This window comes from Notolabrus celidotus, chromosome 18 (assembly GCF_009762535.1).
Source record: "Notolabrus celidotus isolate fNotCel1 chromosome 18, fNotCel1.pri, whole genome shotgun sequence".
Classification (NCBI taxonomy): domain Eukaryota; kingdom Metazoa; phylum Chordata; class Actinopteri; order Labriformes; family Labridae; genus Notolabrus; species Notolabrus celidotus.
Genome location: NC_048289.1, coordinates 15,717,228 through 15,731,501, shown reverse-complemented (window position 1 = coordinate 15,731,501; position 14,274 = coordinate 15,717,228). Strand labels below are relative to the sequence as shown.

General features: G+C 36.9%; 1 protein-coding gene across 2 annotated transcripts in view; it reads left to right on the top strand.

The window, feature by feature from the left end:
- LOC117830012 (double C2-like domain-containing protein alpha) overlaps window positions 1-6,777 on the top strand; it is a 34,813-nt gene extending 28,036 nt beyond the window's left edge. The window contains exons 9-11 of one of the 2 annotated variants that reach the window (XM_034707891.1): window positions 2,894-2,975; window positions 3,215-3,311; window positions 5,453-6,777. In XM_034707891.1, coding sequence (XP_034563782.1) covers window positions 2,894-2,975; window positions 3,215-3,311; window positions 5,453-5,589 — 316 coding nt within the window. In that variant the 3' untranslated portion in view covers window positions 5,590-6,777. The remainder of the gene's footprint in view (window positions 1-2,893; window positions 2,976-3,214; window positions 3,312-5,452) is intronic. The other variant, XM_034707892.1, reaches the window with a different exon arrangement.
- The last annotated feature ends 7,497 nt before the right edge of the window (window positions 6,778-14,274 follow it).

Sequence of the window (14,274 nt, the reverse complement as noted above, 5' to 3'; positions counted from 1 at the left end):
GCTTCAAACTGAAACATTGCTTGAAAAACAAGTGGCAACCACCGATCTAAAAATATGAGTGCTAAAAACTGCAATTCATCGAGGAACCGCTTGAGGCTGGCTGCAGAAACACCAGAAACCCCATAGACACTAATTCAAAAAAGACGATCTTTACAGCATTAATAAACATGTTTACAGCCTGGGTCAAAAAACGGCTTGGCTACAGTAGCTAATCTCTCTATCGGCACACACTGTACGGGGGGTGAATTTTTTTCTAACGTGACGGTTCAGAACATATTAAGATTACGAGTTTTTGCCCAAATAAGGACATGACTGACTTGACTCTCAGACGGGAACACATAGCTGTTGGCTAGGATGCTCAAACTCGGCCCCTGTACGTCACACTCTGCCTGGTTGAGTTCCGCATTTCAAATATGGCTGCTGCCGTCGATTGGCTTCAAAGCAGAGTTCAGGAACAGATGGTTGACGTCACAGATACTACGTCCATATTTTATATAGTCTATATTTAAAGCTGTTAAACTGTAGACTGTGCCTACTGTTGCTGTTTTATCAGTAAGATATGTTGTTGTTAGTGGAAGGGGCTGGACATCAATACTGCAAGATCGATAGCAGATCCCTACTGTGTTCACACTGGATCCATATACCGAAGATGTAAGCACCTGTTAGGAATATATTGGCATCATTTTTCTACAACCAGAGGAGGTGAAGATGCGAGGAAAAAGTAGGGAGTTGGGCAATGTTTTAGCCAGTATCCAGTATCCTGATGTTTTCCATCTCATGAGGCCAACCTGGAAATGCCGATACAGATATATGCACATATATTTCCATCTTATTGGAGACACCATAAGGTCTGTCCTGCGGTGGAATTAGCATGTCAGTGTGCCTACTCTTGCTGAGATGGTCCAAAGAAAGGTGCACACTTTCACGGAACAATATAAAGCCTTGATCTCACCCAGAACTTCCTGATATTATCTGGGTGAGTTGAACGTATGAACACAATAAGACAAGTTCATCCACCTCAACTCAGCCAGGGAATTTTCCTACCAGCCCCTTGGTATAACTTCTTGGTAAAGACCAGACGAGCTCATGTGAGAAAACAGCAGGAACTCTTCCACCAAATTCACCCAGAATGGGTGGGAAGGAAGGGTTGATGACCATAGACATATAAAGAGTAGACGCTGCATTGGCTGCTGGGGAGCATGAAATACGGCCGCCATCTTGGTCCGGTCATCCTACCCATGATCCTACCTGTAAACTGAAGCAGCAGAGACTTCAAGATGCCAGAGCACTGTGCAGCAAAATACCTATCATACATCACATATATCACATATCAGAATATTCTTTCACTGTTAAGCCCACTATGAATATTAAAATTCATAGCCGAACCATGTGTCCTGTATCATACCTCCATGTATGACATTTGCAGAAAAAAAAACCTGAATGAAAATCAGTTTAGTATTCAGCGAGTTATGATTGATTAAATGCGCTGACACTTAATTGCACCTGCCAAACAGATTACACTGAGTGGAGCGGGTGACGGGACCAAGATGGCGGCCCCAATAGGTAGTAGCGGTCGTGTGGCGTCTACTCTTTATTATGTCTATGGTGATGACATATATATCCTGCAACTAGTGTTTTGTCTTGTTTTCCTGCTTGTTACTTCTGTGCAAATTGATAGCAGTGGCAGTCAGTTTATGCTATAAACAAAAATCAAGAGAATGAGGAATAATATTAAATTCAATAAAAAATAAATTAAAAATTAAAACAAATGTAAGCGATTAAAAAAGCAGTTCTAATCTTGGATACATTTGTAAACATTACACCATGAATCAAGCTATGAAGGGACATGTATGATGGTTAACTCCAGAGTGCTGAAAACTAGTTCATTTAGGGTTCATCTAGATATAAAAAAATATGCCTTTATCATTTTAATGTAACAATTTTAAAAGGCGTATATTGCCACCTAGTGTATGGGAGTGTGTATTGACTGTTTAATTACTTTCATTGGATCATCTGAAATACAAGCGTGGGACATGTTGCTGCAACAAACTTAATTTTGATAATAATAATAATAATAATAATAATAATAATAATAATAATAATAATAATAATAATAATAGTGATAATAATAATAATAATAATAGTGATAATAATGCTGATAATAATAATAATAATAATAGTAATAATAATAACACATTTTATTTATAAAAGTGCTTTATAAGTTTATCTAAAACACTTTACAAGAAATAAATTATACTATAGGAAAACAGTACAAAAAAAGCAAAGGAAAGCAACAAAATAAAACAAAACAAAACAAATTATAACAAAATAAAAACACAACAAAATAAAACAAAACAAAATAAAACAAAATAAAAACACAACAAAATAAAACAAAACAAAACAAACAAAAATCAATCAAATATAGGTTAAAAGCCTTTGTAAATAGGTGGGTTTTGGGTCCGGATTTGCATTTGGTGAGTGAGGGAGAGAATCTGAGGTGTTGGGGAAGAGAGTTCCAGAGGGTGGGTGGGGGGGTTAAAAACATGATTTGCTTACTTACATGACAATTATTTTATCTATTCCTCAGTGTATTGCCTAACAAAAAAAAATATTCCTTTCAATTAATACTTTTAAAAGTAATCTGCTGGTAAAAGAGTCAGGGAAAATGAAGACAAGAAGTGACATGACAGAAGAAAAAAAAAATCAATTCATCCCTGAGAGTAATTCCCAAGGGCACATAATGATTTTCTATTTCCATGAACTCACTCTGACCTTTCTGAGTCCTGTCTGGTGTTTTCACTCACCATTAGTGCTTTTCTCTTCCATTCAGCAGGACTATGACCTGTGAATGAAAATGTGACGGTGTCCTTTTCCTCCTCCTCCTCCTCCTCAGGTACCTCAAGCCAGACGTTCATAAGAAATCCAAGCACAAAACGGCAGTCATAAAAAAGACTCTCAACCCAGAGTTTAATGAGGTAGACTTGCATGTTTGTGCACGACAGCTCATTTAGACTGTCCTCAGAGACACCACACCGCATGCAAAGTTTCTGCAACCTTTTCACAAGACGGCCAATTACTGTTTGAATAGTATTACGTGCTGCCTCATTAGTGAGTATTTCAGAGGTTTATAAAGAAAGAGATGCATGTTTGTTCGATGTGACCTTCTGACCTTGATCTCAGCCTTATATTTGTCTTCTTCCTTTTTTTTTTTAAGGAGTTTTTCTATGAAATTACCTTCTCAGAGTTAGCCACCAAGACCCTGGAGGTCACAGTGTGGGACTATGACCTGGGAAAGTCCAACGACTTCATAGGTGAGAGGTCAACTAACACACAAGTAGCTAATCAAGACCCATAGCAGATGTTTAAAAAGTTTTAAGTTTTTTTTTTATTTGTTCTCTGTTTAGAGTGCCAGAGTGTGCGTCATTCTCAAAACTTAAAGAGCGTGGCTTCGACATTTTGGCTAAAAATTTGTGTTATACAATGCTTACCCTATGATTGGGAGGACAGTCCTGCCGCTATGATTTGAACAACTTTTGTCTACTCAAAAAATGAATCTTCTGTCCTCTTGGAGCCTCTGTGAGGATTTTTTTATTTTTTTAAATGCTTTATTTATAGTTTTTCATTTTACAAACAAGAACATGTATTCCCTACATCCACCCATATTACCCACCAACCCTAAACCTAGAGGCAAAAGTGACCAGAATGAAATTATAAATAAACAACACAAAAATAAAACAATAATAATATTAAAAGTAAATGCAGTAACAATAAAAGCTGGTAAAAAAAATCTGTTGACTAACAGGCAAATAATTACATAATAAACATTGTAAACAAAAAATAAATGAATACATAAAATAACAAATTCTCCTTTACATTCATAGACTTGACAATGAAACATGAAGAATTGTGAGGATTTTTTGAAGAAAGCAGGATGATATTTTGTACGTCAATGTACATCTTTGTCCACATGGGGCACCAAAATTTAAAACAATGTAAAGATCCTTATAATAGCTTTAAATAACTATTTACTGTAGTTTTACCAAACTTAACTTAAACATGTAGAAACAATGCAAATAGTTGTGACTATTTTCTGCTGTGGTTAGCGACACAACTGTGTGAAAAAGAGCATTCCAGAGAGGCTGAGTCTCTCAGAAGTAAGTAGTTCAGTGTGTATTCACGTTTCACACAGCATCCAAGCTTTTTGGAATTGGAGCTGTAATAATGTACAGATATTCTAACCTTCTTTTCATCACAGCTCTAGCTGTTTTGTGTCAATCAACTCAGTCTCAATCTCTGAATTTTAAGTGAAGAAACAACCAGATTTGGTGAAAATAAGTTGGTATTGTAGTCATACAGTACGGAAGCCCTAAAAGGACATGATTAAATACATTACATTTTCTCTGTTTCCTCAGCATAACGACTTAAATTAAATTGTTTGCTAAAGATTACAACTTATTTTTCTCTTAACAAAATGTATTTTTATACTTTACTGAGGCAAAATTTTAAAAACAGTGTTTGGGAATAAAACAAAAAAATAAAATAATTTAAAAAACTGATAACAGGCCTTTCCTATTACCTGAAATTACTTGGTTACTATATGTATGCTCCTTTATTTTTAGTAATAAAGCCCTAAAAGAACATGAATTAATACATTTTATTTTCCCAATTATCTAGTCATATATTTCTCGTTATCTCAAGAAAACAGAGAAAATAAAAGGTCTTTAATCATGTCCTTCTAGGGCTTCAACATCATTTAGAAAATGTTGCCTCAGTAAAGAATAAAAATATGTTTTGTTACAAGACATTTATCTTACAGGTTGAGGATCAAAAACACAAAAAACATGCTTTTTTCTCTGGATAATATGAAATGTATTATCACAATATCAGGAGATAAATAAGTTGAGATCTCAAGTTAGCAAGTTTTTTTTCTAGCGAAAACAGAGAAAACCTAATTAATTTAATCATGTCCTTTTCGGGCTTCCGTAATAAAATTTATGAGGGTGTAGATTTTTTTAAATGCCTTTATTTTGCATCATAAACAATATTTCAAAGTATATATTTGTATATATTTGTTCTTGCTATTAAACAATAACATTTTAGCTTCATCTCTTTTCATAGTATGCATAAACAATAAGAGGGAAACAACAAAATGTGTGCTAACTGCCAAATAGACAATGTGGAAGATTTCCTATATGACATGACAAACATTCAGGATGACGCACAACTGGTCAAGCCTTCTCTACGTGCAGCACACACTTAATTTGGATTTCACGGAAGTAATTGTTTAATTTGCTCATATCTTTTTGCTTGTTTTGTTTCTGAAACACATCAATTACTCCTTACAACTGTTCCATTAACTGGCCCTAACAGAAATGTTAAAGTATCCACATGACCTAAATGGCCCTTTCCTCTAAGTCACACTGATTATCCGTCTCGCCTCTCCTCTGATTAGGGGGCGTGTCCTTTGGGTGTCACTCCCAAGGAGAGACTCTGCAGCACTGGATAGACTGTCTGAAGAACAAGGGCAAGAAGGTGGAGCGCTGGCACACGCTGACCAACGAGCTGCCTGGATCCACCATGCAGGAATGAAGTGATCCTCTTCCTCTGCGCTCTGACACCGGTGAGACGCCTGAAGACTCGAGATGAGGGACGATTCATCGCATGCTCTAAGGAATTTTCTGCATGACTATGAAGAGGATTCATGTCCTGCTTACTGTGTGTCATCAATGAGATCATAATTCAGAACACAACTTATTCAAAGGGGTCACAGTCAAAGATCAGTATCATTATCTTGGATTTGAATAGGCTTGATGCAAATGAGAGAGCATCCCCAACATAAAGCTAATAGCATGAGAATTTTCATAATCATATTCATAGAGAATCATGCCCCTATTGTGGGTTTTATGTTCATCTAAATGCTCCTCTGTGCAGATACAAACTGGTCAGATCTCAGTGAAGAGGAAAAATTGAAATCGTGCAGAAATTTAATGAGGGAAAAAACTAAATTACCCCATCATTTTCATTAGAACTCATCCTCCGTCTCACAGCACAAACACCTCTCCCTGCAATAATGATTTGCTGAATGCTTCCAAAGATTTGTAAGTGGTCTCAATGAAGCTAGACGTTTTGTTTATTGATGGGATTGCCACTGGATTGTCTATAGACAGCATAGCCCAATAAGAGAAGTGGTTCTTCCATGCTGGTTGTGTTTTTTGCATGTTTGTTGTCAATGAAGCAAGCAAGTAAGATGATGTAAGTGTGCTGCAGAAGGAAAAATATTATTGCTCCTTGTTACCCTGAGGAAGAGATTGTTTTTATTTTATGTAGAGTTAACACTTTTTTTATAACGTTCAAAGTTGTTTCTCGTGTCATCTCTAACATAACAGTGTCAGTCTCTTTTGGTGGCACACTGATGTTTACATGATATTTCATCATAAGCCCTGATCTGTGTGGAAGAGTAGGAATGTGTAATTAACAGGAAGGTTTCAGAGCTATTGATTGATTTTGTGGACAACCATGCATGGTAATAAAATCATCATCCTCTGTTGAGTATCTAAATCACAAATCTGTACTGATTGGTGTGTAGAGCACAGTGTTGTGTGATAACTCTCTATGCTGCAGGTTGTATCTGTGCTGGGTCTCGTGGTCAAAGAGGCATGCTGAAAACACAAATGTGTTCATATGTAAATATATCTATTGTGTTTGCTTTGGATGTTTGTCTTTTGGAACTTGAATTGTGCATGACTGTTTAATTTTTTCATAAAAAATTCATACCAGCTGTTGTGTGAATCTGTTTTGTTTTTTTAAATAATATTTGATCCGTGGTTAAAAAGTGACTGTCTGTCAGAACATTATGTTAACACACAGCTCACAGGAAACACAGTAAAGCCAACACTGCCCCCTAGCCTTCGGTGTCTGCAAATGCAGCTTTTTCTCCCTGACGGTGATCTGATGAATGAGTCTGTGCAGCACAGGTAAATTGACTTAGCATTAACATGTGTAACTAGGAAAGGGCTGATCAAAGACTCTGTTAGTATTAGTTGGATAAAGATATACACTCAGGAATTCCTTTTCACTTTTCAATAATTATATTGAGGTAAGATTTAGCTGACATTAAGAAATGAAACATTTGCTTCTATCCTGCTAACCAGCACCAAAATTCTATTATTAAGGTGTTGTATGTTGATACAAAAATTCTGAACGACAAATCTAATTCTCTGGCAGACTGTCTTTTAAATTTGACAAACAAATCTCTTCTGCAGTTCAGTCCAACTTCTTCCAGCTGAGGCTGATTGCTAAGGTAAAGGCCTCTATTCCTCCCAAAGATTTAAAGGGAGTGGTACAAGCTTATATTTCTTCTCGGCTCAACTGTTGTGATTGTTTGTATGTGGACTTAGAGCAGTCGTCCATTCAGCGCCTGCAGCTCGCTCAAAATGCTGGTGCTCACCTCCTGACTGGAAAGAAAATGAGGCAACACATCCCACCTGTGTTGCGCATTCTCCATTGGCTTCCAGGCTGTCACAGGATTGATTTTAAAATTTCACTGTTGATATACAAGGCCCTCAATTGGCACCATCTTACTTGGCTGATCTTCTCCATGTTTATACTCCAGCTTGAGCACTGAGGTCAACCAACCAGCTGCTCCTGGATGTGCTAAAAGTCGCCTCAAAAATAGGGGCAATCGAGCCTTAACAATAGCAGCCCCCGAAATCTGGAATGGCTTACCACTCCAGATATGATCGACCCCCACTGTTGAATGTTTGAAATCATTGTTTAAGACCTATTTCTTCTCTATGGCTTTCTCCTCGAGTTGAGAATATTAATATCAGATTTTACTTGATTTCCCTGGATTTTACTACTTTATATAAATATGTTGTGTTGTTTATTGTTATCCTCTTGTACTTTTAACTTGGCCAACATTTGTTGTTTTAAATGGGCTACATAAATAAAGTTGACCTGACTTGACTTTACTGAACATCACAGGAAGCTTTTTGGTATTTAAAATGTTTATCAGAATTGAATTTGCAATTTATTTTACCCCTCTATTTTTTAAATATATATCTTTCCATGAATCATAAAGAAACTATAAAACTGGAGCGCTGGTGGTCTAGCGGTCTAAGCACCCCACATACAAAGGCTACAGTCCTCATCTCAGGGGTTCGATTCCCGGCTGGTCAACCATCTCCTGCATGTCTTCCCCCATTCTCTACTCCCCACATTTCCTGTCTCTCTTCAGCTGTCCAATCAAATAAAAGGCAAAAAAGCCCCCCCAAAAAAACTAAAAAACTTAAAGCATTGTTTATATAATTTTCTTTAACTCCTGTCTAGTTCTGTATCCCGTAACATGAGTTGGTAAAATAAATTAAAAAAAACAACTGTTAGTATCAGAGCAAGTGTGTTAATGTTAATGTTTGTTATGTGGGTCTTTCTTATCCACAACGTACTGCCATATTTATTCATTTAATTATTCTGCCAAATGGATCATACACAGTTCACTGGATCTAAGATTGGATTTCTTCTTTATTGTCTATTGATTTGCTCTCACCATCCTGTAATAACCAGCTGGTTTTAGCACCAGTTATTGATTTGGTTCAATTAAGGTCAGAGGTCATCTTTAGTGTCAGGGCATCAGGGCATGTTGTTGACCGACACTTTGTCGCTCAATGTCTATGGATACAGGGTGATACAGTGAGCTCACAGAGCTGACTGAGTGTTTGAGTCAGACACAGAGTAATCAACAGCAGCACAGAGGTTTGCAGTTTCTATAGGGGCAAGAAATGACGCTTTTTGCATCTATACAGTTGTCTGTTTGATTATTATGCATTTTCTCTGCATCCTGAGTGGGAATGAAGCTTTCCATGAAATTAAAGAAGGCTTCTCCTCTTTCCTCTTAGTCACTGTTTGTGATTAAAGTGCCCTTGGCCTGACCAAAAAAATGCTAAAGTTGTGTAGCACTCTACCAAGAAAGTCTAGACTCATACAATGCACTGAATAGTCTAAAAGTCTAATGTATTGTTGGTGTTCTTCGTCCTCATTAAATGTATAAAAAGCAATAATAGTATGGAAAAATAGAAAACCCCGAAATGTTAAGTTATTTTAACTAAGCTAGCAGAAATTGGTGCATGCAAAAAGATTTTAACATTGAGATACAGCACCTAAAATCTTGTTCAGACATTCATTATTCTCAGAGGATGATCCCTGACTACTTTAGTGGTCCTTTAAATTATACTATCATAACCATGCGGTTCATATTAGTGGTTTTGAGTTAAGATCACACCAAGTTTTATATGAACTTTAGAACAGACATTCATAATCCTCAGAGGATGATCCCTGACTGACCCCACATTTCTTAAATGTGGTTTTGGTATTAAGCAAAAATTATATGAACTATCAAAAGTATTGCAATGAAATGTACTCACATTCTTGCTTCCCTTTGGATGAACCATAATAAATTGTAATATTTCCCCTTTCTGTGGTCTGGGTTTCACTTTGGTTTATTACATTAATAAAAATCCCAACAAAGCAAATCCCACTTTAATTACAAATAATGGCTTATATATATATACATAGTGGTAACAGTACTCACAAGCCTGCTAACAAGGCTGACGACTATAAGTCCTGATAACAGAAATGTGACAAGATTGAACAAATTATTTTTCCTCTTATCCAACATGAAGTTCAAAACTAAGACCCAGAGAGCTGTCAGAGTAATTATTGAAATATCAAAGACACAGTTGGCAAGACTGAGAGACGCTCAAAGAGACATTTAACACACACAAACAAACAAAAATGCACACGCGCACGCACACACACACACACACACACACACACACACACACACACACACACACACACACACACACACATTCTGGCAGAGCAGCTGGTCGCTCCATGGAATCCCTTTGAGACTGTTTATGAAAACACATATACAGAATATTGCTAGATCAGGTGTTTGAAACACTTGAAAACATGATTGAGTTTTTTATATATAAATATATACAGTATATATAAATATATACAGTATATCTATAAAGGGTTTGCTTTGTACTTTAGGAACCCCTGAGTAGTAGGACTGGACAGTTGTTTATGTTCTTTGATAGCAAATGAGATTATTGTAAAAAAAAAAAATTAAAAGACATTTAAAAAAAGAGGATGACACACATCCAATGTTTTTTTAACTTTTTTTTTGTTTCACCAGTTATGTTTAATTTTAACTGAATAATAATCTTTATGAGATACTCTTGGGGAATCTAAAAAGAAGGAAGAATTGATCGGAGTTCGTAATGACATGAAAAGCCATTAAAGTACCTCACAGTAATTTATAGAACAATTTGCTTTCTATTGATGGAGGTCTAACAAAGCTGCCAATAAAAGGGTAGTGATATTTGCTCTGGAAGGATTACTCTGGAGGTTAAGCAGATTAATGTTGAACCACAGACATTTATTCAAGCCCAGGCCTCATCATCTCAGCAGAGAGAAGTGTAGCATGACTGTACAGCACTGAATAGCTGAGTGTTTTGATTTTAATAAACATTCAAAATGTAATTTTGGCATAGTCTTCAAGCCAAACTAACTCTCCAGCTAAGGTACTCATAAAATAACTTCTGCTGAGTTACAGATACATAATAAAAAGAGAAGACACTGTCACAGTGTATAGACATATTATCATGATATTTTTCCACAGAGGGACACAGCCATGAATCCCCTTTGAGGTGATGAGTAGTTTCCATTAAATTATTGCAATTATAAGAGCATTGCTGCCACCTAGCCATGACTGTGATGAAGAGCTAGCACCTAGCAGAAGATGCTTAAGTGTGGCAGTAGGTCTGAGCTGTAGTAATGGGCCAAATATCAGCCTGAAGCTCTCATCTCATCAAATCAAACTAATGTTATAAAGCTCCTCAATTACAACCCAGTTTACAGGTTCAAGTACGAGCCACTCTTCATAGATTACCTACTGTATCTGGAAGCCTTTCTTTAAATACTAAACAGGGAGGAATTTCAGACACTATTGCTTGTTCACTTGTAATAGTAGACAGAACATGTTTCCCACTCACTCCTTCATGCCTCACTCTCAGGTCCTGTGCCATTGTTATTTATATTTAGATGATATTATTACAGCTGTACATGTTAAATGGTTACCCAGGGTAACTCAAAAGACTTCTTGGTTAATTAAATAAGTATATTGCAAAACTTCATTCTGCAAGCAATGTAATAAATGCTCCACAGCTGATCCAAATATAAAGAAATGTATGCTGATATATGTGCAGATGATGTCCATTCAGTTGTTTTGTTTTTTTTTATCCACTTGGCCATGTAGTGAAAGGTAACATACAATTACAATAAGACTGATCATATTTATTGTACGACACGACTTTTAAGTAGTAATTAATCCAACATATTGTTCTACTTTAATTTAGGACTAAGAGTTCTGACATATTTTTACCTATTTTGAAGTATTCATAATGTTAAATAATTCGTTTTAAATGTGATAAGTAAATTATTGTTTTAAAAGGACCATCTTCTTGGTTTCAATAACATTAATCCATCTAAGCATCAATTCCCTGAGTGATTTCTATTTTTAGCTCTAATTCTCTCGGAAAATTAAGCAGGCAGTAACACTGCAGCATGGCCACAGGTCAGTGTGTCTCATTATGCTGTTATTTACTGCTCAAACTGACAGGATGATCATGATGCATGCAAACACAGCCAAGCTGACTCACTGCCTCAGTGTTTATATGACCCAGCTGGATTATCCCTGACCCACTTACTGCAGCTGGATGTGACCCTGTCTGATGTGCTGATCCCCTTTCCCAGCCATGCTCACTGTCGACCTCCTGTTAAATTAGCTGAGTGCAAAATAAAATACCTTTCGCTGTCAGGATGGTAACATTGGCAAGGGGGGATTTGCTGTCGTCAGATGTTACGTTTGCTGTTACATTTCTGCAAATGTAGAATTTTTTTTTCTACAGTGACCTTTGAAAATCTTGATTTATAAAAAGCCTGAGTGGATGTAGCCCAACTTTAATGCACTACATTTTTAAAGTTATTTGTTAAAAAGTAAACATGTGAGTGGGCGCACCATATCTCTTTATCCTTCAAGGCAATTAGGTCACTTTTCCTGTCATATCCATATTACTCATTTAAAGAAATATTGTGACCATTCAAACACTTGTTATAGTTGATATTATCTACGAAAGACAACAACTAGTGATAATTCTCACAATGGACATATATAAAGATAATTTCATTCAAATGTTTGGTTTCCATATGCCCTTCCAATGCCTTAAATTGTCTTGTTTAATGCGACCAGTGACTGAAACTTTAAGGATGATTATATGACTATTATGTAAGGCCATAACAATGTAACATCAAAGCTACAACAAGGTCATGTTTGGCATATTTTAGCAATGATGCTGGCATGGCTCTTCATGGCAATGGGTGTTCTGTCTCCTTAACAACAACAGAAATCCCAACAACAGGTGGATGGGTAACAAAGATATTTGATGTAGACATTTGTTGTTTCAAGAGGTTGGTCCGTAGCTTTGGTTATGTATAACCTTTTCATTTAGAGCCACCTGATTCTGACATCTGAAAAAATATTTGATTTGCTCTGATGATTCATGTGTCCTTCAGGATGAAATCACTTTGATTGCAGCATAATTGATGTCACCATTCAAAGTGAAATATTGACCCCTACTTTCCATTGTAACACATCTTTTCAAAACTATGACGCTACCATCAGCTTCAGCTGCAAGGCTAGTGTTTAGTTCCAGTTTGCAGTGCTATAATGCTTGTTATAGCATGCTAACAGATAGTGAACACATTGACTGCTTTGAGGCAGAAATAGACTAGAAATATGTTTTCTCTTGCTGTTCCTCCTCTACTCTCTCAATCCAGTACAGAGTGATGCAGGGTTCACATTTGTTAACAAAGCTGGCAATCAATCATCATATAATATCAAAGAACTTATTGCAACTAAAGTTCACCGTTTAAAAAAAACCCATTAGAACAAGCACCATCGTCATATCTGTTAACATGAAGGAGGCAGGTTTATAACCTGTACTCAGTGTTGCCAACTTAGCTGTGGACGATCTGGACTCCAGCTGATTCGGACGTGCTGGACTCCAGCGGCAACAGCTTCTACAACTCGTCTCATCCCTATCACCTCTCTCTCTTACTCCCCTCTATCTGTCTTTCCAGACCCAACTCGGTCGAGGCATGATGGCTGTCTAACATGAGTCTGGTTCTGCCTGAGGTTTCTGCCTGTTAAAAGGAAGTTTTTCCTCACCACTGTAACTAGCTAAATACTGCGATGTGCAATGCTCATGATCGATTAAGGTGGGGTCAGACTGATTCTTACCCTGTCTTGAAGTTGGGTCTCTGTTCATAATTTGACATAGTGTGGTCTAAACCTCCTATGTTTGTAAAAGCGTCTTGAGATAACGTTTGTTGTGATTTGGCGCTATACAAATAAAGATTGATTGATTGATTGATATCCAGACTACACTCATCTTTTGTACCAGGCTGTAAACATGTTTATTTCTGCTGTAGTGATCGGCTTTTTCCCATTCATGTGTATGTGACTTCCGGTACTTCCGGAGCCAGCCTCAAACGGATCCTCAATGAACTGCAGTTCTTAGCACTTCCACATTGGACTCATATTTTACGACCGGAGGTTCCCGCTTGTTTGTAAAGTTAGCAACATTCAGATGTTTCGTCTTAAGCTCCATTTGGCTGTTTAAGCTCAAAGCACCTGTGTGCCCTGAAGAGCCTCGTTGGGCTGCTAGCTAGCTACAGTTGCCTCTTGTGTCTTGGAAAACTACGTTAGAGTAAGTGAACCTGAAGAGTTGTTTCATTTCTTGTCCTGACTTATTGTAGTAATGCTAACTTGGTGGACATACTGTATATTGTAAATGTACTTTTATGAGCTTGAGCTGGCCATTGTATTACAATACTTTTGGTGGAAAATTCAGCCTTTAATGGTGATGGCTTCTTGTTTGAAAGTAGATATTTACTATATTAAGTAATTTTGTGTTTCATCCACTGTTTTTGTCATAAACATGAAATAGTACATTCTGAGCAGCAACTAATTCTTTCATCTTTCATTTCTTCTATTGGGCTTTAAAACCCCTAAGAGAATGTAATAAAGAGTATTTTTCTTAGATTTTGTTGAAGTCCTCTGGAGCTCTAGCTCTCATCACTGCTGATCATACACTGTATGTTCTTGGCTGTGTGCTTCCTTGGCTCAGGGCCTGTGCTCACAGCGTTTTT